This window comes from Scyliorhinus torazame, chromosome 6 (assembly GCF_047496885.1).
Source record: "Scyliorhinus torazame isolate Kashiwa2021f chromosome 6, sScyTor2.1, whole genome shotgun sequence".
Classification (NCBI taxonomy): domain Eukaryota; kingdom Metazoa; phylum Chordata; class Chondrichthyes; order Carcharhiniformes; family Scyliorhinidae; genus Scyliorhinus; species Scyliorhinus torazame.
The window spans coordinates 324,823,191-324,848,282 of NC_092712.1; the positions used below are offsets into that span (position 1 = coordinate 324,823,191).

The 25,092-nt window shown below is 51.7% G+C and overlaps 1 protein-coding gene across 1 annotated transcript in view; it reads right to left on the bottom strand.

Annotated features, from left to right (window-relative positions):
• LOC140425634 (cadherin-18-like) overlaps positions 1-25,092 on the bottom strand; it is a 479,986-nt gene that overhangs the window by 151,619 nt on the left and 303,275 nt on the right. The window contains exon 4 of the mRNA XM_072510145.1: positions 4,890-5,057. Coding sequence (XP_072366246.1) covers positions 4,890-5,057 — 168 coding nt within the window. The remainder of the gene's footprint in view (positions 1-4,889; positions 5,058-25,092) is intronic.

Below are 25,092 nucleotides of genomic sequence, written 5' to 3' on the forward strand. Positions count from 1 at the left end.
CCTCAATAGGTAGGATCCAAATCGGGGCACCTCATGGGATCTTGTTAGATCTCGGGAGGTGTGATGAGGCTGGTAAATCTCGAGAGAGCCCTGTCATTAGATTTACTGGTCTTGCCACACCCCGAGTCGGGCACTGTTGATAGGTTGTGCCTGACGTGTTTAATTGTCACAATCTGAAGTCCAAAGTTGAAAAGGGGATTAGTGTAGTCAGTAAGCTGAATTGTATAGCCCCCTGGGAGTGAGATAGCAGGTGAAGGAGGTGGGGAAGGGGTGAATTATGCACCATGGTAAGAGGTTGACTCTGGTGCTTACTCACCCGCATGAAATTGCACCTGCTGCTGAGGAGGCAGGCATTAAGTAGCCAGCACAAAGGTTCATTGGGCAGGCAGGTGGCAGGCAAGGGGTCAGGGTGTCTCAGTTATGGGCCCCTTGTGGCCATTGGAGGACCCCACCCAAGATATTCACCCTCTCCCACATTTCCCCCATCCTCCGTACTGTCCACATTGGCCCCCCCACCTCTCTCATCCCGATCTCTCTGGGTCCTATCAGCCTTGCCCCAGCAAGACCCTAGACTCAACTCAGTCTGGACTCATTCAGGAAGGCTTCCCTCTGGGACTAGCTGCAGTTCCAGCAGTGGCCACAGCTCCTGGTGGCACTGCCAGGGCAAGAGAGTTGCCAGCCATCTGACCAGCCAGAGTTCGTGGAAGTGAAACCCCCTCACCTGACGGCTGTTAAATGGCCAAGTGGGGGTGGGCTGACGCCTGACACCAGGGACGCCAACTGCAGTATAAATTTCAGCTCAGCAATGTGGAAAAGTTCAGATACTAATATCACATGAGTGTCCTTTAAGAAATGATTTTGTCTTATCACATGGCCTCAGTGATGGGCTGTGGCGCTGTGAGTTTACTTTTGCTTTTGAGTTTTACTTTCGCTTTAAGTTTGGACTGGGTTTGTACTGCACAGGTTGAAAGAAGTGTCTCTCTATCTTCATTTTAAAAGCCGTTTCCAGACTGCTTGGTAACTTAAAAGCGATAATTGCTTTCTGGAGGAATTCAAACCTGCTGTTTGAAAAGGGGGACAGAGTATCAATGACAAGCCTTATACTAGTAAGAGTGTCGTGTGTTGGGCCGCGCCTTTGAAAAGGAGGTTCTGTTTTTTATTTGGATCTTGTTATTAAATTGGAACAGTTAAGGGGGGATTCATTAAGGGTTATATATAGATTACTGTAGCTGTGTGGGGTATTTATGTTTGTAGTTGATAATAATTCTTGCTGTGTGTGTTTATACAAATGTTAACTAAGTTTGTCGAATAAAGTTTACTTTTTGGGCAGCACGGTGGTGCAGTGGTTAGCACTGCTGCCTCACGGCGCCGAGGACCCAGGTTCAATCCCGGCTCTGGGTCACTGTCCATGTGGAGTTTGCACATTATCCCCGTGTTTGCGTGGGCTTCTCCCCCACAACCCAAAGATGTGCAGGGTAGGTGGATTGGCCACGCTAAATTGCCCCTTAATTGGAAAAAAATAATTGGGTACTCTAAATTTTTTTTTTAAAAGTTTGCTTTTTTGATTAAAAGCGCCTAAAAACTGTGTTGAATAACACCTGAAAGGCACGCTCTTCTGCTCATCGCAGCCACATTCAGTAGGTCAGGTGAACTTCATGATACACTTTGGAGTTTTCTAAACCTTGGCCCATAACAGTATCAGTGGAGAACAAAGGTCCTCGACGCAGAATTCTGCCCTTAATTCAGGTGATAACTGTGCACGACTCTCACAGTCTACCTGGGCAAAGGGGGCAATTTGAGAGGGTAGGCAATTAATATTATTTCACAGAAAAACTGGAATAAATAGTCTAGATTCTGCAAGGTGGCAATGGAAATAGGAATACAAATGCGTATAAATATATTATGCAGCTAGATGTTTTGTTTCTGAGGTAGAAATTACAAGTGACTTTTTTCAAAACATTTAATGGCAAATTCTTCATTCTCACACTCCCAGCAGGGAGTTGCATTGAGAAGTGGTGTGGATCAAAGATTAATGTTACAGGGTTGTCAAACTTCCTCGTAGCTACCTGCTGGGACTAAAGCAGCTTCTTCTTGCCGCTGTTTCACCATGTGATGTTAAATGTGTGTACGACCTGCTGATTATTTTATGTTTTTAATGCTCCTGTCGAGTATCTTGGAATGTTTTTTTCTCTGTTAATGGTGCTCTATCAATTCACGTTGTTGTTGTTGGATTTCAATGTGAAAAGTGCGCAGGGAAGGATATTGTTGGATCAGCAAGGCTCTGATCACCTTGAACATATTCCACTTTCATCAAAAGTTCACACAATTCACACAGCACCGAGTGGTTATTTGAAGGGGGGTCTCCTTCACCCTCAGTCCATGCTGGAAAATTTCAATTTGCAACAATAATTTGGCCAAATAGACCAATGTGGATGAAATGGTTTTGTGCGGGTGAGAAACCAGAGCTCTTTACACTGCGACAGGGATTAGCTTTTCGAAGTGACTCCCAGAAAAGAGCCCCAGCTGATGATGCAATTGCCCATCAAGACCAAGGTGCAGAAAAGTGCTGCCGTTTTCTTCGGCAGGATCGGCTGCGAGAGTGGGAAATCCCGCGAGAGGCCAAAATTGCATCACACTCCAGCGCAAAGAGGTCAAATGCCTCTGTGCCCTCCCACGCCAGTCACATAACAGCAATCCCAACATTCAACATTGGGCTGCCATTAGAATAAATTAGCATCTGATTTATTACATATTCCATTTACGTCGGTGTGAATTGTGACAGTTCTCCCACAGCGAGCACATAGAACATAGAACAGTACAGCACAGAACAGGCCCTTCGGCCCTCGATGTTGTGCCAAGCCTTGTCCGAACCAAGACCAAGCTTTCACACTCCCTGTCATTCTGGTGTGCTCCATGTGCCTATCCAATAACCGCTTGAAAGTTCCTAAAGTGTCCGACTCCACTATCACAGCAGGCAGTCCATTCCCCACCCTAACCACTCTCTGAGTGAAGACCCTACCTCGGACATCCCTCCTATATCTCCCACCCTGACTCTTATAGTTATGCCCCCTTGAAACAGCTTCATCCTGGTCTCTGAACATCCACTCTATCTATCCCCCTCATCATCTTATAAACCTCTATTAAGTCGCCTCTCATCCTCTTCCGCTTCAAAGAGAAAAGCCCTAGCTCCCTCAACCTTTCCTCATAAGACCTATCCTCCAAACCAGGCAGCATCCTGGTAAATCTCCTTTGCACCCTTTCCAATGCTTCCACATCCTTCCTATAGTGAGGTGACCAGAACTGCACACAATACTCCAAATGTGGTCTCACCAGGGTCATGTACAGTTGCAGCATAACCTCACGGCTCTTAAACTCAAGCCCCCTGTTAATAAATGCTAACACGCTATAGGCCTTCTTCACGGCTCTATCCATTTGAGTGCCAACCTTCAGAGATCTGTGGACATGAACCCCAAGATCTCTCTGTTCCCCACATTCCTCAGAACCCTGCTGTTGACCCTGTAATCCGCATTCAAATTTTTTCTACCAAAATGAATCACCTCGCACTTATCAGGGTTAAACTCCATCTACCATTTTTCAGCCCAGCTCTGCATCCTATCAATGTCTCTTTGCAGCCTACAACAGCCCTCCACCTCATCCACTACTCCACCAATCTTGGTGTCATCAGCAAATTTACTGACCCACTCTTCAGCCCCCTCCTCCAAGTCATTGATAAAAATCACAAATAACAGAGGACCCAGCACTGATCCCTGTGGTACACTGCTGGTAACTGGTCTCCAGTCTGAAAATTTTCCATCCACCACCACCCTCTGTCTTCTGTGTGATAGCCAATCACTTATCCAATTGGCCAAATTTCCCTCTATCCCACATCTCCTTACTTTCTTCATGAGCCGACCATGGGGCACCTTATCAAACGCCTTACTAAAATCCATGTATACGACATCAACTGCTCTACCTTTATTTACACACTTAGTTACCTCCTCAAAAAATTCAATCAAATTTGTAAGGCAAAACCTACCCTTCACGAATCCGTGTTGACTATCCCGGATTAAGCTGCATCTTTCCAAATGGTCATAAATCCTATCCTTCAAGATCTTTTCCATTAACTTACCGACCACCGAAGTAAGACCACCAAAGTAGGACTAAGCACCTTGAGTCGTAGAGGTTTACAGCATGGAAACAGGCCCTTCGGCCCAACTTGTCCATGCCACCCAGTTTCTACCACTAAGCTAGTCCCAATTGCCCGCATTTGGCCCATATCCCTCCATACCCATCTTGCCGGGCAAGCTCAACAGGCCAGTGGAGCTCAGGTGAGTGCATCGCTCTGGGAGAGGGTCGTGCCTGGGCACTGCCCCCTTGCACAGCCTGAGCCATCCAGGTAGAAGTGCCAGGGTCGGTGCCGGTGTCAGTGCCCGAGAGGGGGGTGCCGTGTGTGGAGGGTGTTCTTTGGGAAGGGTGCAATGGGGGGAGGGGGTTTGTTGTATGGGTGGATGGTTGCGTGGGGGGATGATGCATTAGGGTTGGGGGTTGCATGGATTTTGGGGGGGGGGGAGTGTTCTATTTTTAATTTTTGTTAATTTTAATAATGAAGCCCCGATCTTTAACAAATTACATTGCTGGTGGGGCGGGTTCTAATTGTTTTTCAATCAGTCAAATACCATTGGTGCCCGCTTTTTCAATGCAGCTTGTTCTGGCCTCTATGGCTCTGCATATTTTAGAAGAAATTCCGCCCATGAATCAGGAAATCAGAGACTGCAGCATAAAGCAATGACCTAAATAACCTACAATACCCTTACAATATGGTACAAACCTCTGGCGAGGTATACTGCCATTTTACAATATGCAGAATATTGACTAAAATCGGTACTTACTTTGTGGGAACCTGGGAGGATTGTCGTTGGCATCAGTTAGGGTTATATTAATAGTTGTCGAACCCGACAGCCCTCCTATCTGTCCAGCCATATCTTTGGCTTGAATGACGACAGAATATTGCTCCTTTGCTTCTCTGTCCATGTTGGGTAAAGCTGTTCTGATGATCCCTGAAAGGTAGTGCAAAGAAAATCAGTACGTCAGCCTCCACAGAATAATAACAGCTTCATTTTGTACAAGACCTCACGTCTCCACAGACCATTGTAACAACAGAAAGAGTTTATCCATGGGAAACATGCCTGGATAAATATCGCAGACCTTTTTCTGAAATCATTCAATATGAAATAGGTCTTCATTAAAAAAAAGTGCTGCATGCATTAATGTAAATAACTATATAAATGAAATACAAGAAATACATAACTCTGAACACCAATCGCAATCAAATCGACTGTGAATTTGGTTAATGCTGTAAAAACATTTGACCAAATTTACCACAAATTATCATCAGTGATTTTTGTTTATACATTTTAAACTTTTATTAACCATAATTAACACCAAATGGAATTCTAATCACTTTTCCCGAATATATATTTAAATATATAGATATTGAAATTAGGGCCAGAACTGTAAATGATTCAAAACATAATTAAAATATGTTATTTACAATGTTGGCGCACAACACGATTAATATTTTATTTATTGCCTAACTCTGCGTAAAGGCACGTTTTATCTTTTACGATGACATCGTCCTAAGCATTTTTAAATCAACAATTTTTGAAAGTATTGGATTAGCAAAGTTGATTTTGATTCTTTCTCAAGAGCAGCTTTTACCAATTATTTTTTTCAATCTAAATTCATTTACAGGATGTGGGCGTCTCTGGCTAGACCAGCATTTATTACCCATCCCCAATTGCCCTTCAGAAGGAGGTTGCGAGTTGCCTACTTGAACCGCTGCAGTCCCTGAGGTGTAGGTATATCAACTGTGCTGTCAGGGAGGGAGATCCAGGACTTTGCCCCAGTGACAGTGAACGAACGGCGGTATATTTGCAAGTCAGGATGGTAAGTGGCTTGGAGGGGAACCTCCAGGTGGTGGGGTTCCCAGGTATCTGCTGCTCTTGACCTTCTAGGTGGTAGTGGTCGTGCGTTTGGAAGGTGCTGTCCCAGGAACCTTGGTGAGTTCCTGCAGTGCATCTTGTAGATGGTGTGGTAGTCTGTGTTAGAAGGATTACGGTACCTGGTAATGCCGGAATACCATTGGTGGAGAATGTACTTGTTCCCATTGATTAAGCCTGTATGTTAGCTCCGCCCTGCAAGGCGGGGTATAAGAGCCCATGCCACCCCAGCAGCTTTCTTCTGTACCTGCGCTGCTGGGGGAAATATCTAGCGTATTTAAGCCTTCAATTGTCTCCAACCTCGCTTCTGGAGTTATTGATCGTGCATCAATTTAATACGCAAGTTTTTAAAGAATGGAGCTCCGAATCAAGCCGGAGTGTCTGCAACTCAGCCCCCACGCGGCAAACTCAGCGGCAACCTTCAAGCACTGGCTGGCGTGCTTCAACGGATATCTCGGGACGGCCGAAAACACACCCACAGCAGAATAGAAACATCAAATTCTGCACTCGAGGGTGAGCCCAGAAATCTACACCCTCATCGAGGACGCGGACGATTTTGATGCCGCAATGGAGCTGCTGATAGGACATTATATTCGCCCTGTAAACCAGGTCTACACCCGACATCTGCTAGTGACGAGGTGACAAATACCTGGGAATCACTGGAAGAATTCTACAGTGCGCTCCTGGTATTGGGGAGAAACTGCAGCTGCCCGCAAGTTTCAGCAAACGACCACACAGAACTTTTGATTCGGGATGCTTTCGTTGCAGGTATGCTGTCCTCCCAAATCCGCCAGCAATTACTGGAGAAAGAGACACTCGGTCTCAAGGAGGCACGGGCCCTTGCCGGCTCCCTGGATGTGGCCTCCCGAAACACTCGCGTTTACGTCCCCGATCGTGCGGCAGCCCCCTGGGCAGCGTGGAACCCCCCCCGCGGCCGACCCCGAGGCATCTCCCATCCCCCCACAAGCTTGTGCTGCGAGATGGCCTGGCAACCCTGGGGGGCCCCGCTGCTATTTTAGCGGGCAAGCCAAGCACCCCCGACAGCGCTGTCCGGCCCGTTCATCCATCTGCAAGGTGTAGCCACCTAAAATGGCTGATTCCCGATTAATTTGGCCAAAACCCGATATAAAATGGCTCACCGAAAAGGCTGATGGTAAAAGCAGCCAACAGGACACAAACGGACAGCTGCAGACAGAATAGCGTATTCGGCTCTGGGGAAGTCGGCCCAGGTCGATACCTGCGACTATTAGCAGCCCATCAACCCAGACATCTACAGTTTAATCGGCTATCCCTGGGAACAATTGCAACATATTAGCAATTGAATGCCGGGCCAGACCTGTCGGCGCCTGCAGTGGCCGAAACAAAGACAGGTGAACGACCACCCCCCGATCGAGGAATCGCCCCATTATTGGAGCATATCGAACCCAGTGATTGGGAACAAGTCCAATCACTTGGGACTCAGGGTCAAGGGCCGCCCCGAGAGGCGGGAAGCCCCTGGGCCCTATAAAGTGAGGGGCCAAGTTCAGATCTCTCTCTCTCCCTTCTTCTCCTGTTCGCAACCTTCACAAGAACATCAACCAGAAACTGTAAGTTTGACTCCAGCGATCGTTACCCGATTGAGACTCCTAGCCATCGACCCGTATCAGCCTTTTGAATCCCGCAGGCCAGATCCAATTCGATAAACCATTCGTTTCCCTGACCTGGTGGGCCATCCCCAAAAGTTAAGTATTGGCCAGTAGTGGTAGGTAGTGATATAGAAAGTAGGATTATTGTGTAAGTATTTATTGCTGTACATAATAAATGACCGTTGATTTAACTCTTACTAAGTGGTGTGCTGACTTATTAATCATAACTCGAGCTTGAACCACGTGGCGGTATCAGAAAGATACCTGGCGACTCGTGAGCAAATGTGACATAATCAGAGCTAATAGAACTAAGGCTAATAAGAGCAACATAATTGGCGACTCCCCCGGGACCCGACATAGAAGTGGAAAACCACTCCGGGAGAACACCAGAAATTTGAATAGAATCCAATTGGAAACAAAAACAAAAAAAAAACCCACAAGTGTTGAAGCGGTTCTGGTTAATAATTCACAATTCGGAAGTGTGTGTATGCATGCATAACTAACAGGGTTATAAGGTAAAACTGATAGGTTTTGTTGCGTCAAAACTGTCGGAAGTCGGTATTTTCGGAAATTAGCGCAAGCCGTACCCGCATCTACGACACCACCTTAGCCCCCTGTTCCAATTTTGAACTTAGCAAGCAGATAAGAGAGATGGCCATGCAGGTAATGCAATGCCTCATGAACCCCGAAGAATTTGTGGTCGCACCGATCAGCAGCATTAATGTGGGACAGTGTCCCATTTGGGAAGTGGAAATTCGTAAATTTCTACAGGGCAAAGGATGGCCCATGTGGAGCGGTTTCTGTAATAACGACGACTCAGGTCCCGGGAGTATAGGGCATACTTGGTGGGAGAACATGAGTGAAATTCAGAAGAAAAGCTTAGCGAAAGCGCGCAAGCCGATGGCAATTGTGTCCTGCATGGCACAATTACGAGGCACAGAGGAGGTCGTCAGGACACTCCGAAAAGAAATAGAAGGCATACGTCGTATGAGTAAAATCGATGTATGCGAGATGGAAAAAGAGAACCTGGAATTGAAAAGACAGTTAGAAACCAAGGACGAAGAGGTGGCTGACGCCAAACGGGGTCACCAGTCTTGTCTGGCGCATTTAAACAGTTTTCAATCCCAGTATGAGAAGGCTTATCAGGACACGCAGCGTGCAGTCCTGGTTAAGAAAGAGACGGAGAAGCAGGTGGAGACACCACAGAAGCAATGTAGTGATCTCAAGGCAGCCTTGAGAGCGCTCCACGCTGCAACCACGGAACAAAGGCAGAGTACCTTAGATCACGCGAAGTGCAGAAAGCAAATTGCAGACCTGCAATCAATGCTTTCTGTCCAAAAGGTATTCCACGAAACCTTTGGGGAAAGTTTAGAACAGGAAGACGGCCCTGATTGGGAAGAATTGCAGGAGACAGTGCAGAGAACATGTGCGCAGGGAAAGCCCCAAAGGAGGAAAGCACCCCCACCCCCCCCACAGCAGGTAGTTCAGGCTCCCATGAACCCTGCAACAACCCACCACACAGCCACAGCAGACGAGGCGGAGGTCCTATATTCCACCCCCCTCACAGTGACCCAATTACGGGACGCGTGTGCTAAAATCACACCGTTCCTCCCCGCTTCAGACCCACACCATTTCTTTGCCACCGTCAAACACCAGACGACCATGTACGGCCTGGATGAAAAAGAGCAGGTAAAGCTCACGGTCCTCAGCTTAGACCCATCGGTTGCAGCAGCCCTTCCCGACCCACAGAATGTAGGAGGAGGCACCCTTGCAGAAATGCATACCGCGATCCTGGATGCAATCAGGTATAACCGGGGCGACCCCGTAGATGGCCTAAATAAGTGCAGACAGAAAAAGTCGGAACACCCCACAGCATTCGCAGGATGCTTGTAGATTCACTTTGAAGCCATTTTCGGAAACGTAGACCATTTGTCCACAGACTATATGGCCAAATGGACCCGCACCCTTATCTCCCATGCCATGGAAGCAGGACAGAATGCCTGTAGTAATTATGACCCCTCGGAGGAGGCTCATAATGAGAAGTGGGTGGTCAAAAGATTGTCCCGCGTTTGGGAACAGTCGGCTCACAATAAACCCGCCGCTAGAACCCCCGAGGAAAAGCAACCCGCCGCAGACGTGCAGGCAGTAAGAACCACTCTTCACAACCTGCCTGGGTAAACGAGGGAAAGATCAGCCCCCCAGCAAAACCGCAAGAATGCTACAATTGCGGACAATTGGGACATTTTGCCAAAGAATGCAAGGCCCCTAAAAAGCCACAGAGAGCCCAACAGACAGGCACTCTCAATAAGAAAAAGGCAGAGCCCATACATAGCGTTAGTGCCCAGTCGGATCAGACAGACTTGACCGGAACGGACTGACGGTGTACAGGCTCCCCCAGTTGGGTCTGCGATAACCTTTGGGATAGGTCAGGACGACCCGTAGTCGCAGCAAAGGTTAGGGGACAGCCGATCGAGCTTCTCTGGGACACAGGAGGGTCCCGCACCACCTTAAATTCCTCCACCCTTGGTAAGGACACGTGGCCCACTACAGCCACTATCACCCTCAGCGGCTTCACAGGGACACATCACAACCCCTGTACCCATCCAAATCGGAACCATTAACACAAAACACCCCGTAGTTTTAGTCGACCTGCCCCCAACAGCAGAGCACATTTTGGGGATCGACTTCATGAATTCTCACCACCTCTCTTTCGATCCAGTCAACCAGTGTGTCTGGAAGATGGCGAAATCCGCTAGAGCCCCCGCAACGCTCAATATAGGGGACTATATGAACAAAATTAGTGCAGTAGGTGAGTTTTGGTTCAACCCCAGCACACTCAGCACGGACCGACAGGTTAGGGCAGTCCTGCAAAAAAACAGGGCAGCATTCGCGATCCACAAACACGACTGTGGACGGATGACTGGCTCCGTACAAACAACAGGAGCGGACCCTAGACCCCAAAAGCAGTACGGATTTCCCCTAGAAGCAGAGGGAGAAATCCTAAAGGTTATAGAAAGTCTATTAGAGCAGGGCATCCTAAGATCGGTAGCCTCAACTAATAATGCCCCGATTTGGCCAGTAAGGAAACCCGACGGATCATGGCGCTTGATCATTGATTATCGGGAACTCAATAAAGTCACCCCCGTAGCAGCCCCCACCGTTGCAACAAGTCCCGAGACCATGCTCAAACAGGGACTCCATGCCCGATATTTCACGGTTTTGGACGTCAGTAATGGATTCTGGTCCATTCCATTGGCAAAGGCGTGCCAGTATAAATTTGCCTTCACTTTCAGAGCGCAGCAGTACACGTGGACATGCCTGCCACAAGGCTTCCACAACTCCCCCTCCATTTTCCACCAACAGCTGGCAAATGGACTAGCAAAATTTTCTCGCCCCGAATGTCTGGTACAGTATGTAGACGATCTACTACTGCAGACAGACACAAAGGAAGAGCACATTGAGCTTCTGTCCGAACTCCTGGAGTTACTACATTCCATTGGCTGTAAAGTAAACCCCAAAAAGGCCCAGATATTGGAAGAAAAGGTGGTATATTTGGGTACTATCATCACACATGGCAAACGCGAGATCGAGCACAAAAGAATTGACTCGATCGCTAAACTGCCCCTTCCCCAAAACGTTTCAGCCCTCCGGTCGTTTTTAGGACTGGTTGGCTACTGCCGAAACCACATTGACGGTTTCGCCAGCAAGGCAGCACCCCTCTCAGACCTCCTAAAGAAAGGAGCCCCCTGGGAATGGCTTCCGCAGCATACGGATGCTGTGGAATCATTAAAACAGGCGCTCATAGCAGCCCCCGCACTACAAGTTCCAGACCCGCTTTCCCCTTTCGCCATAGAGGTAGCGACCACAGACCGCACCCTTTCAGCCGTGCTCCTCCAGGAACGGCGAGACCAGTTAAGACCCGTAGCTTATGCCTCCCGGATTTTAGACGACGTGGAGCAGGGATTTTCAGCCTGTGAGAGGCACCTGCTCGCAGTTTTCTGGGCAGTCCAGTACTTCTCATACATTACCGGACTGAACCCCATCACCATTTTGACCGTGCACACCCCCACACAACTTTTACTGGACGGACGACTTAAAGACGGTACCGTCAGCCAAATCCGCGCTGCTAGGTGGACCCTTCTCTTACAAGGACGGGACATCACAGTCAAACGGACCAAAACACACACATACTTAGCGGACAATCTACAATACCCCGGAACCCCCCATGAGTGTGAAATCATCTCGCCCCACCATAATACAGGCCCCTTTATAGCCAGAACACCCCCCAGGAAACTAGCCACTCCATCTCAAAGCCCCCCTCACCCGGACACGTGTGACTCCATGAGGATCTATGTGGATGGATCTTCCACAGTCCTGGATGGGCAACGCATAACAGGTTGTGGGATTTATGTAGAGGACGCGCAGGGACGCGCCCTCGAGGAAATCGCATTAAAATGACCCGGACACTTAGGCGCGCCGGCAGCAGAGCTTGCGGCCATCGCTTACATTATTGAGCATCCAGATTCCTTCCCCAGCCCAGCAGACATATATTCAGACAGTCTATACGTTTGCAACAGCCTCACCAAATTTCTTCCCCTCTGGGAAACAAGAGGATTTGTTTCCGCGGATGGGAAACCCGTCTCCTCAGCCCCATTACTCCGCCATATTTTGCAAAAAGCCAAGGACCGGACCTTTGGCATTATGAAAGTCCGCAGCCACCATCGTTCCTCCACCCCGGAAATGTAAAAGCCGACGCGCTGGCTAAGGCAGGATCCAGGCATGGGTATTTTTGGAAGCCCCCCGGGAGCGCGCCAGTGAGTGCGCCAGTGAGTGCAGTTCAGGTCACACAGACTAGGATCGAAGATCTAGTGGAGGCCCAGAAGCAGGATAGCGCTCTCACTGAGATCGTGAAAGGGAAGTTTCCAGCCTCATACGAGAGGTACAGAAATACAATAACCACACACGACGGTGTGGTGTTGAAAGACACCCTTTATGTAGTTCCTGAGCAGGATAGGAATCAAATAATCTGTTTATTGCATGATGGTCATGGACACCAGGAAATCGATCCCACATCAGCCCACCTCAAACAGCTTTGTTGGTGGCCAAATCTCAAAGAGGATGTATCCCATTACATTGAGAATTGCCTCATCTGCGCACAGAACAACCCTGATAGATATGCCAAAAAGGCACATCTCAGCCACACCCGACCCGTTAACGGCCCCTGGACTAACCTCCAGATCGATTTTATAGGTCCATTGCCCCCTTGCAGGAATGGCTATAAATATGTTCTGGTGGTCATAGACACTTTTACAAAGTGTGTGGAAGCATTTCCAGCCCGCACCAACACCGCGAAAACCACAGCCAAAATCCTAACCCACCACATCTGTACAAGATGGGGACTCCCCCGCAGTATTGAGTCGGACCAAGGTTCTCACTTTACGGGACGGGTCATGCAGAACGTCCTCACGATATTTGGCATAACCCAAAAAATTTCACATTGCGTACCACCCGAGTGGTATAGGAGCGCATGAATTGGACCCTAAAAACCACCCTTAGAAAAATGGTCCAGCAGAACAACACCACTTGGGATTCTGTCCTCCCCTTTGCGCTGATGTTTTTGCATAACACTGTTTCCACCTCCACAAGTTTCACCCCACACACCCTCATGACCGGACGCCCCATGAAAGGGACAGAGTACTTGTTGGGTTTAGACCTGAGCAGCCCTGAAGTTACGGCACTCACCCACGAGAAAGCCGTTGAACAATTACTTATAAATGTAAAAACGGCTCAGTTAGCAGCCGCTGTTAAACTGGGCACTAAAAGAAACAAAGCAAGACCTGTTTTGATAAGGCAGTACATGCAACGGAGTACAATATAGAACAACAAGTGATGTTGTCTGTGTATAACCCCAGCACATTTCTGTCTCCGAAATACTCGGGTCCGTACTCCATTACGGATAAAGTAAGCCCATCGGTATATAAAATCAAATACCCAAATGGTAAGACTGCGTGGTTTCACATAAACCAGCTAAAGGTTTATGGAGCACAGTCAAACCACTCCCACCATGTCATGCTTGACGCAGCAGCCCACACCCCGCCCACAGCCAACGTGACCACACCAACCCCCGCCACATCCAGCCCAGACATGGACTCGCCCCCGACTCCACCCCCAAACTTTACACTCCGCCCCGGAACGCCCACAGGCTGCAGCAGCAGAGACAGCGACTGTGACTCTGACGACAGCCACAGCACGCCTCCCTACTATCCTGGACCCACACCCAGCGACTCCGAGTTCGACTCCAGTGATCCCTTCCTGATCACTTTCTTAAACAAACCACACCACCGACCATCGAACCATACGGACGACGCCGACTTTGTCCCCACACAACTTGACGAAACCCATTGGCATCGCGACAACTCCTACAGACTCGTCCGCAATGACGAAAGCAACCCCAACTCATACCACACAGCCCTCTCAACATTAATTCACTCCAGTGTTTGGCACCCGGGAGAAGGGGACGACCTCGAGTCAGACCCCCAATCCGCCAACCCCTTTGTGACCCTGTTCGCAACAGAGAACTGAGGTGTCCACATGATGATTTAAAGGAGGCACTTGGGGAAAAGTGTTGTCCTTCCTGATGGAACCTGCAGGATGTTTTACGTTGTTTGTATGTTTGTTTAAGTGTTGTTTGTCCGACAGGAGAATGTTTCTCACCGTCACACCCCCATTCACCTGAAACCTTTTAGCTCTTTCCAACCGACACCCACCGCGGCCAGACGCTTGTTCAGCGGCACCAACTTGTCCACAGATACCTGGTCAACAGACCAGATGCCTGTTCAGTGGAACTAGCTTGTCTGCAGACACTTTAGCTGATACCTGTTCGGGTACCAGACGCCCGTTCTGATTCGAGGGTAGAAGCACAGCACCAAACGCTCGTTCAGAGGAACTAGCTTTTCAGCTGGTACTGGTTCGAGTGCCAGACGCCCGATCTGATTTGACGGGAGAATCACAGCAGCAACCCCACCACGATAACTACATTTTTGCCCGTTCTTGTCGGTTGCTCAGGCAGTGGAGAAACGGCGTGAGACCCGCCCTGCCTGGGGACCCCCCTGCTGGTCAAAAACGCTTGGGTAGGGGACATACGGTATTGGTAGCCGTCCTACCCGGGGACTCCATCCAATTATACACCTCATTCTACCTTTTCCTTTCAAAACAGTTTTATTTATTTAGGCGACCCTTGGGTTGCTGCCTCATGCTATTTACATCCAGGAACATTTGGATGATAAACTTAGCACTGGTCCACCATTGGGAAGTGTGCCGTGTCCTAACATTTGTTTTGAAAAAAAAAAAAAAAAATGGGGGAGTCACATATAGTGCCCATACCGAATATTATACCAAGGTAGTTACAGATACTACGCTTGTTTTACAGAACTCCAGAAGCTCCAGGACCGGAGGAAACAGAGAACACAGAGAAAGAAAAAAAGAGGACAGCCATGAGGACGTCTTCCATCGTGATCAAAATTTTTATGATGAACATTTGGTTGCGCGGGAACGCAGACCCCATTACTCCAAACCCCCCTGCCGTTAACGCTTCACTGCCCCGCAGTACCGAGGGCCCAGTCACCAGCGACACTGCATCTTCCTGGTGTGCCATATTCATAACCTGGTACTCCCTGTCCTACGTGATCGAAGCACTGTTAGCGTTAGCGATACTCTGCTGTGTAGTGCAGACTATGCGCCTCCGAAAATGGAGAAGGAGAGCGTACCGAGCTCGAACCCCGGTATATCGGATCCGATCCCCTATATTCGGGTATGACCAGACCCCAGACACCCGCGACCTACAAAACCATAATAATAAAGCATGCACTTGCGTTTTTCTTTCTGTAAATAAAAATGTACAAAACCCCAATAACAGAAAATGTCTGATCCTGCGCTTGACTGCCAAGCCAGGAAAGAATATATTGAATGTTGTAATTGTTCAGAGAGATAGGATGATGCAAGGCTTGATGAGTGTATTTAGGTAAAATTAGAGGTTCCAAGTTTATTTTATTAGATACATGCCCCTGCCTGACGTAGCGCCCTCAAGAATTGTTTAGGTAAATTTTTGTGCATAGCTAGGGTCAGAGTAGTGGCCATGTAGGGGGTGTCCCCCCGGTCAGGGAACGGAAAGGACAAAATTTATGTGATCCTTCACGCTTCGCGTTAGGGTCACAAAGAGGGTCTCTAGCCACCTAAAATGGCTGATTCCCGATTAATTTGGCCAAAACCCAATATAAAATGGCTCACCGAAAAGGCTGATGGGAAAAGCAGCCAACAGGACACAAACGGGCAGCTGCAGACAGAATAGCGTATTCGGCTCTGGGGAAGTCGGCCCAGATCGATACTCAAGACCATTAGCAGCACATCAACCCAGACATCTACAGTTTAATCGGCTATCCCCGGGAACAATTGCAACATATTAGCAATTGAATGCCGGGCCTGCAGTGGCCGAGACAAAGACAGGTGAACGACCACCCCCCGATCGAGGAATCGCCCCATTATTGGAGCATATCGAACCCAGTGATTGGGAACAAGTCCAATCAATTAGGACTCAGAGTCAAGGGCCGCCCCGAGAGGCAGGAAGCCCCTGGGCCCTATAAAGTGAGTGGCCAAGTTCAGATCTCTCTCTCTCTCCCTTCTTCTCCTGTTCGCAACCTTCGCAAGAACATCGACCAGAAACTGTAAGTCTGACTCCAGCGATCGCTGCCCGATAGAGACTCCTAGCCATCGACCCGTATCAGCCTTTTGAATCCCGCAGGCCAGATACGATTCGATAAGCCATTCGTTTCCCTGACCTGGTGGGCCATCCCCAAAAGTTAAGTATTGGCCAGTAGTGGTGGGTAGTGATTTAGAAAGTAGGATTATTGTGTAAGTATTTATTGCTGTACATAATAAATGACCGTTGATTTAACTCTTACTAAGCGGTGTGCTGACTTATTAATCATAACTCGAGCTTGAACCACGTGGCGGTATCAGAAAGATACCTGGCGACTCGTGAGCAAAGGTGACATATTCAGAGCTAATAAAACTAAGGCTAATAAGAGCAACAAAGGGTTGCGGCAAAAAGGGCCACTTCGTGGCGGTAAGCCAGGCCCGGGCGGTCGCTGCGGTCTCCAGAGGCAAATACGGATCGCCACCACAACCCTCTCCACGGACCCCGTGTGGCCAGCGGGTGCCGCCATCTTTCTCCTCCAGGGCCACGTGTGGCCTCCGGGCGCCGCCATCTTGTCCCGCGGAAGCCACGTGTGATGGATGGGTGCCGCCATTTTGTGCACCCCCAGCCATGTGCGACCAGTGGGCGCCGCCATCTTGGATGGACTCCCAGGACCCCAGTTCGGCTGACCACACACCGCCCGAAGAGAACATCCAACTGCTGCCACGATTAGCTTCGGTGACCCTGGACCAGTCTCGGCCCCGAACACTCTCGACTGCTACGACGACGGAGCTTATCAATGGGCATGAAACGTCCTGCCTAATCGACTCTGGGAGATCAGAGTGCTTCATACACCCCGACACGGTAAGGCGCTGTTCTCTCCCCATCCACCCCGTTAATCAAAAAATCTCCCTGGCCTCCGGATCTCACTCAGTAGAGATCAAGGGGTTTTGTGTAGCTAACCTCACTGTCCAGGGAAGGGAGTTCAAACAACTACCGACTCTACGTCCTTCCCCACCTCTGCACGGCCACACTCCTAGGGTTGGACTTTCAGTGCAACCTCCAAAGTCTAACTTTCAAATTCGGCGGCCCTATACCCCCCCTCACTGTCTGCAGCCTCGCGACCCTCAAGGTCGATCCGCCTTCCCAGTTTGCGAACCTCACCACGGATTGCAAACCCATCGCCACCAGGAGCAGATGGTACAATGCCCAGCACCAGATCTTTATTAGGTCAGAGGTCCAATGGTTACTGAGGGAAGGTGTCATTGAGGCTAGCAACAGCCCCTGGAGAGCTCAAGTAGTGGATGTAAAGATCCGGGAGAAGCATAGGATGGTCATTGACTACAGTCAGACCATCAACAGGTTTACGCAGCTTGACGCGTACCCTCTCCCCCGCATATCCGACCTGGTCAACAGGATCGCGCAATATAAGGTATTTTCCATGGTGGATCTTAAGTCCGCCTCCCACCAGCTCCCGATCCGCACTAGTAACCACAAATACACTGCTTTTGAAGCAGATGGGCGGCTCTACCACATCTTAAGGGTTCCATTCGGTGTCACTAATGGGATCTTGGTCTTCCAACAAGAGATGGACCGAATGGTTGACCGGTACGGTTTACGGGCCACATTCCCGTATCTCGATAATGTCACCATCTGCGGCCACGACCAGCAGGACCACGACACCAACCTCCGAAAATTCCTCCAGACTGCAAATACCCTTAACCTCACGTATAACAAGGATAAATGCGTGTTCAGCACCGACCGCCCAGCCATCCTCGGCTACGTACTGCGTAATGGAGTTCTTGGCCCTGACCCCGAACGCATGCGCCCCCTTATGGAGTTCCCCCTCCCTCACTGCTCCAAGGCCCTGAAACGCTGCCTAGGTTTTTTTTCCTACTATGCCCAGTGGGTCCCCAACTACGCGGACAAGGCCTGTCCACTGATCCAATCCACAGTATTTCCCCTGTCGATAGAGGCCCGCCAGGCCTTCAGCCGCATCAAAGCAGACATTACAAAGGCCACGATGCACGCCATCGACGAGTCCCTCCCCTGCCAGGTCGAGAGCGACGCGCCCGACGTAGCTCTGGCGGCCACCCTCAACCAAGCAGGCAGGCCCGTGGCCTTCTTCTCACGCACCCTCCACGCTTCCGAAATCCGCCATTCCTCAGTCGAAAAGGAGGCTGTAGCGCACAAAGACTCCATGAGACGATGAGGCTTTATTAAGTGTGTCTGTTCCCCAGCAGCTCGATAGTAAACTGGTCTGCGGGGGAAGACACCGGCTTCTTATACTCCGCCTTCAGGGCGGAGCTTGAGGTCAATGGCCAACCAGGACCCGGGATCTGTCAGCCAATGACATTAGGGCTTCCAGTCCCACATGACCCCCAATACATACTACCACATTCACCCCTTGTCAAAAATGAATGCGGCGGGGTGATGCTTCGTATGGTGGTAAGGGTTTACAGGGCTGGTCCTGGGAGGATAGAACATTCACATGGTAGTACAGTATTGGACAGTTTCGTCCTGTTGCAACTATTTACAGAGGGTATAGGAAAAAAACAAAATGTTCTTTGAACAGTCCATCTTTGTTTTACATCGACGCCACGAGTCGGTCGGGCGGTCTGGTCGTCCGTGTCCATCGCCTCGGCCCCGGCGGTGGTGGTGGTGCTTGTACCAGTGTTGTCGCCTCCAGGAGCCTTACGGTTTCAGCTGTCGGTGCAAAGGGGAGGGGGACTGATCCTCCTGGGAAGGGGGCGGTCGCGGGGTGTGGCGGTGGCAGGAAGGGGGGCGGTTGGGTTGATGGTGTCGGGGGGGTGTGCGTGGTGCCGGCGGGCGCCAGATCCCGCAGGGAGACCGTGTCCTGTCGGCCGTTGGGGTACTCCACGTAGGCGTACTGGGGGTTTGCGTGGAGGAGGTGAACCCTTTCGACCAACGGGTCCGCCTTATGTGCCCGCACATGCTTTCGGAGCAGGATGGGTCCTGGGGCCACCAGCCAGGTCGGCAGCGACATTCCAGAGGAGAACCTCCTAGGGAAGACAAGGAGACGCTCGTGAGGCGTTTGATTAGTGCTTGTACATAATAACGACCGGATGGAATGGAGAGCGTCCGGGAGGACCTCCTGCCACCGTGAAATTGGGAGATCCCTGGACCGTCGGGCCAGTAGGACGGCCTTCCAGACCGTGCCGTTCTCCCTTTCTACTTGCCCGTTCCCCCGGGGGTTGTAGCTGGTCGTCCTGCTTGAGGCTATGCCCTTGCTGAGCAGGAACTGGCGCAGCTCGTCACTCATGAAAGAGGGCCCCCTGTCGCTGTGGACGTATGCGGGGTAACCGAACAGTGTGAAGATGCTGTTCAGGGCTTTAATGACTGTGGCCGCGGTCATGTCGGAGCAGGGAATGGCAAAAGGGAAGCGGGAGTATTCGTCCACTACATTAAGAAAATATGCGTTGCGGTCGGTGGAGGGGAGGGGCCCTTTGAAATCGAGACTGAGGCGTTCAAAGGGGCGGGAAGCCTTAATCAGGTGCGCTCCATCTGGCCTGAAAAAATGCGGCTTGCATTCTGCACAGATGTGGCAGTCCCTTGTGACTGTACGGACCTCTTCTAAAGAGTATGGGAGATTGCGGGACTTGATGAAGTGGTAAAACCGAGTGACCCCCGGGTGGCAGAGGTCCTCGTGGAGGGTTTGGAGGCGGTCAATTTGTGCGTTGGCACATGTGCCGCGGGATAGGGCATCGGACGGCTCGTTCAGCTTTCCGGGCCGGTACAAGATCTCATAGTTGAAGGTGGAGAGCTCGATCCTCCACCTTAAGATCTTGTCATTTTTAATTTTGCCCCGCAGTGCATTATCGAACATGAAAGCTACCGACCGTTGGTCCGTGAGGAGAGTGAATCTCCTGCCGGCCAGGTAATGCCTCCAATGTCGCACAGCTTCCACTATGGCTTGGGCTTCCTTTTCCACTGAGGAGTGGCGGATTTCTGAGGCGTGGAGGGTTCGGGAGAAAAAGGCCACGGGTCTGCCCGCTTGGTTAAGGGTGGCCGCTAGAGCTACGTCGGAGGCGTCGCTCTCGACCTGGAAGGGGAGGGACTCGTCGATGGCGCGCATCGTGGCCTTTGCGATGTCCGCTTTGATGCGGCTGAAGGCCTGGCAAGCCTCTGTCGACAGAGGGAAGGTCGTGGTCTGTATTGGGGGCGGGCCTTGTCTGCGTACTGGGGGACCCACTGGGCGTAGTATGAAAAGAACCCCAGGCAGCGTTTCAGGGCTTTTGGGCAGTGCGGGAGGGGAAATTCCATGAGTGCGCGCATACGTTCGGGGTCGGGGCCTATTATCCCATTGCGTACTATGTAGCCCATAATGGCTAGCCGGTCGGTGCTAAAAACGCACTTGTCCTCGTTGTACGTGAGGTTCAAGGCTTTGGCGGTCTGGAGGAATTTTTGGAGGTTGGCGTCGTGGTCCTGCTGATCGTGGCCACAGATGGTTACATTGTCGAGGTACGGGAACGTGGCCCGTAACCCATGTTGATCAACCATCCGGTCCATCTCCCGTTGGAAGACCGAGACCCCATTTGTGACGCCAAAAGGGACCCGTAGGAAATGGTATAATCGCCCGTCTGCTTCGAAGGCTGTGTACTTGCGGTCACTTGGGCGGATGGGGAGCTGATGGTAGGCGGACTTGAGGTCCACGGTGGAGAACACTTTATACTGGGCAATCCGATTGACCATGTCGGATATGCGGGGGAGAGGGTACACGTCTAGTTGTGTGTACCTGTTGATGGTCTGGCTATAGTCAATGACCATCCTTTGTTTCTCCCCTGTCTTCACTACTACCACCTGCGCTCTCCAGGGACTATTGCTGGCCTGGATTATGCCCTCCTTTAGTTGCCGCTGGACTTCGGACCGAATGAAGGTCCGGTCCTGGGCGTTGTACCGTCTGCTCCTAGTGGTGACGGGTTCGCAATCCGGGGTGAGGTTCGCAAACAAGGACGGGGGTTGCACCTTGAGGGTAGCGAGGCCGCAGATAGTGAGTGGGGGTATGGGGCCGCCGAATTTAAACGTAAGGCTCTGTAGATTACATCGTGGTGGTCAGGACCCAAAATGGCGGCGTCTGCGGCTCGCACAACGGCTCCCCTCCTCCCCTCGCGGTGGTCGGGACCCAAAATGGCGGCGTCTGCGGGTCGCACATGGTGTGCTGGGGGGTCTGGGGAGCGCTAGGACCGCGAGCGCTAGGACCGCGCGGAGCTCCCTCGCCGCGAGCGCTAGGACCGCGAGCGCTAGGACCGCGCGGAGCTCCCTCACCGGGGACAGCGGTGGTCGGGGCCCAAGTCGGCGGCGCCGGCGGGTCAGGCGTGGGGCCGCGAGCGCAAGGAACGCGAGGAGATCCCTCACCGGGGACAGCGGTGGTCGGGGTCCAAGTAGGTGGCGCCGGTGGGTCAGGCGTGGGGCGCGGGACGGGGGTTAGGGTGGCGTTAGGGACGCGAAAAACCCCCTCCTCTCCGTGGAGAGTGTTGGCCGGGACCCAAAGCGGTAGCGCCGGCGGCGGGTCGTACATGGGCTGCGGGGAGGGGGGTTGGGGAGCGTAGGCGGCGTGCAGGACTCCCAGTTCTCCCGGGACCGCGGTGGTCGGGAACCAGAGCGGCTGCGCCGGCGGGTCGCACATGGCGTGCTGGGGGGGTTGGGACGCATAGACTGCTTGTAGGGCTCCCTGTGGCCCCGGGACGGCGGCGACCTCGCGGGATCGGCACACCACCGCATAATGGCCCTTTTTCCCGCAGCTTTTGCAGATGGCTGCGCGGGCCGGACAGCGCTGTCGGGGGTGTTTCGCCTGGCCGCAGAAATAACAGCGGGCGCTCGGCGTTTGGACTGCGCAAGCCTGTGGGGTGTCCGGGGGGGGTAGGGGGTTTGTCTTGACGGGTACCAATGGCCTGCCGCGCGGTCGGGGCCGTAGGCGCGGGTAATACGCGCGGCCACGTCTAGGGAGGCTGCTAGGGCCCGTGCCTCTGAGAGTCCTAGCGACTCTTTTTCTAGAAGTCTTTGGCGGATTTGGGAGGATTGCATACCTGCCACAAACGCATCGCGCATTAACATGTCCGTGTGTTCGTTAGCATTCACCGACGGGCAGCTGCAGGCTCGTCCCAAAATCAGCAGCGCGGCGTAGAACTCGTCATCGATTCTCCGGGAGCTTGCCGTCTTGTCGCGAGCTGGTAGCGAGCGTAGATTTGGTTAACTGGGCGAACGTAGAGACTTCTGAGTGCTGTGAACGCCGTCTGGAAATCGTCGGTGTCTTCAATGAGGGTGAAAATCTCCGTGCTCACCCTCGAGTGCAGGACCTGCAGTTTTTGTTCGTCTGAGACTCGGCCTGTGGTCGATGTGATGTAGGCCTCGAAGCAAGTCTGCCAGTGTTTGAAGGCTGCTGCCGCATTCACTGCGTGGGGGCTGATCCTCAGGCATTCTGGAATGATCCTGAGCTCCATAGTCCTTTTTAGGCACGCTTAATAAATTGTAGCGCACAAAGACTCCATGAGACGAATATAGTGAAGTCGATGAGGCTTTATTAAGCGTGTCTGTTCCCCAGCAGCTCGATAGTAAACTGGCCTGCGGGGGAAGACACCGGCTTCTTATACTCCGCCTTCAGGGCGGAGCTTGAGGTCAACGGCCAACCAGGACCCGGGATCTGTCAGCCAATGACATTAGGGCTTCCAGTCCCACATGACCCCCAATACATACTACCACAGAGGCCCAGGCCATAGTAGAAGCTGTGAGACATTGGAGCCATTACCTGGCCGGCAGGAGATTCACTCTCCTCACTGACCAACGGTCGGTTGCTTTCATGTTTGATAATGCACAGCGGGGCAAGGTAAAAAACAACAAGATCTTACGGTGGAGGATCAAACTCTGCACCTACAACTATGAGATCCTGTATCGTCCTGGGACGCGAAACGGGTCTCCTGATGCCCTGTCCCGCGGCACATGTGCCAACGCACAAGTGGACCGCCTCCGAGCCCTCCACCTCTGCCACCCAGGGGTCACTCGATTTTTCCATTTCATCAAGACCCGCAGCCTGCCCTACTCCATCGAGGAGGTCAGGACCGCCACCAGGAATTGCTAAATCTGCGCGGAGTGCAAGCCGCACTTCTACAGGCCAGAGAAAGCGCACCTGATGAAGGCTTCCCGTCCCTTTGAATGCCTCAGTATGGATTTCAAAGGCCCCCTCCCCTCCACCGACCGCAACACGTATTTCCTGAACGTGATTGACGAGTACTCCCGGTTCCCATTCGCCATCCCCTGCCCCGACATGACCGCAACCACCGTCATCAAGGCCCTCCATAGCATCTTTGCACTGTTCGGGTTCCCCGCTTGCATACATAGTGATAGGGGGTCTTCCTTTATGAGCGACGAACTGCGTCAATTCCTGCTCAGCAAGGGCATCGCCTCGAGCAGGACGACCAGTTACAACCCCCGGGGAAACGGACAGGTAGAGAGGGAGAACGGAACGGTCTGAAAGACCGTCCTACTGGCCCTGCGGTCCAGGAATCTCCCAGTCTCCCGCTGGCAGGAAGTCCTCCCAGATGCCCTCCACTGCTCTGTACCACGACCAACCAAACACCTCACGAACATCTTCTTGTCTTCCCCAGGAAGTCCTCCTCTGGGACCTCGCTCCCGACCTGGCTGGCAGCTCCCGGACCCATCCTGCTCCGAAAACACGTGCGGGCGCACAAATCGGACCCATTGGTCGAGAAGGTCCATCGCCTCCACGCTAACCCTTAGTACGCCTACGTGGCGTACCCCGACGGCCGACAGGATACGGTCTCTCTACGGGACCTGGCGCCCGATGAATCCCCACACACACCCCCGCCACCAGTCCCACCTTCCCTCCCACCAGCGCACCCCACATCCGCCCCCTTCCCAGTTGGATCGGTTCTTCCACCGGCCCCGTCTAGGCCCTGCCCACCGGCACACCCCATAGCTGCCCCATTCCCAGGCCAGTCGGCCATTCCACCAGCCACGTCTAGGGGTGATGAAGCGGCCACAGAAGTCGAAACCACGCTCCCGGAGTCGCAGACGCTCGAACCTCCACCGGCATCACCAGCAAAGCTACGACGATCGCAGAGGACGACCAGGGCCCCCGATCGACTAATTGCTTCATTTTGAAATGAACATTACTGCTGTAAATAGTTAAGATGTAATGAGGCAAAACGCTGTACGGAGGCAATACGGTACCTTCATAACTGTAACTTCTACCACTTTACCACTTTGTAATACGAAGCCACCACCCCCGCCAGACTCTCTTTTAACAGGGGGTGAATGTGGTAGTCTGTGTTAGAAGGATTACGGTACCTGGTAATGCCGGAATACCATTGGTGGAGAATGTACTTGTTCCCATTGGTTAAGCTTGCATGTTAGCTCCGCCCTGCAAGGCGGGGTATAAGAGCCCGTGCCGCCCCAGCAGCTTCCTTCTGTACCTGCGCTGCTGAGGGAAACATCTAGCGTATTAAAGCCTTCAATTGTCTCCAACCTCGTTTCTGGAATTATTGATCGTGCATCAGATGCATCGGCTGCCACTGTTTGTCGGTGGTGGAGGGTTTGAATATTTGGTGGAAGGGGGAGCAATCAAGGGGCTGCTTTGTCCTGGGCGGTGTTGAGCTTCTTGAGTGTTGTTGGAGCTGCACTCATCCAGGCAAGTGGAGAGTATTCCCTCACACTCCTGACTTGTGCCTTGTAGATGGTGGACAGGCTTTTGGGGCCAAGAGTTGAGTTACTTGCCGTAGGATTCCTAGACTTTGACCTG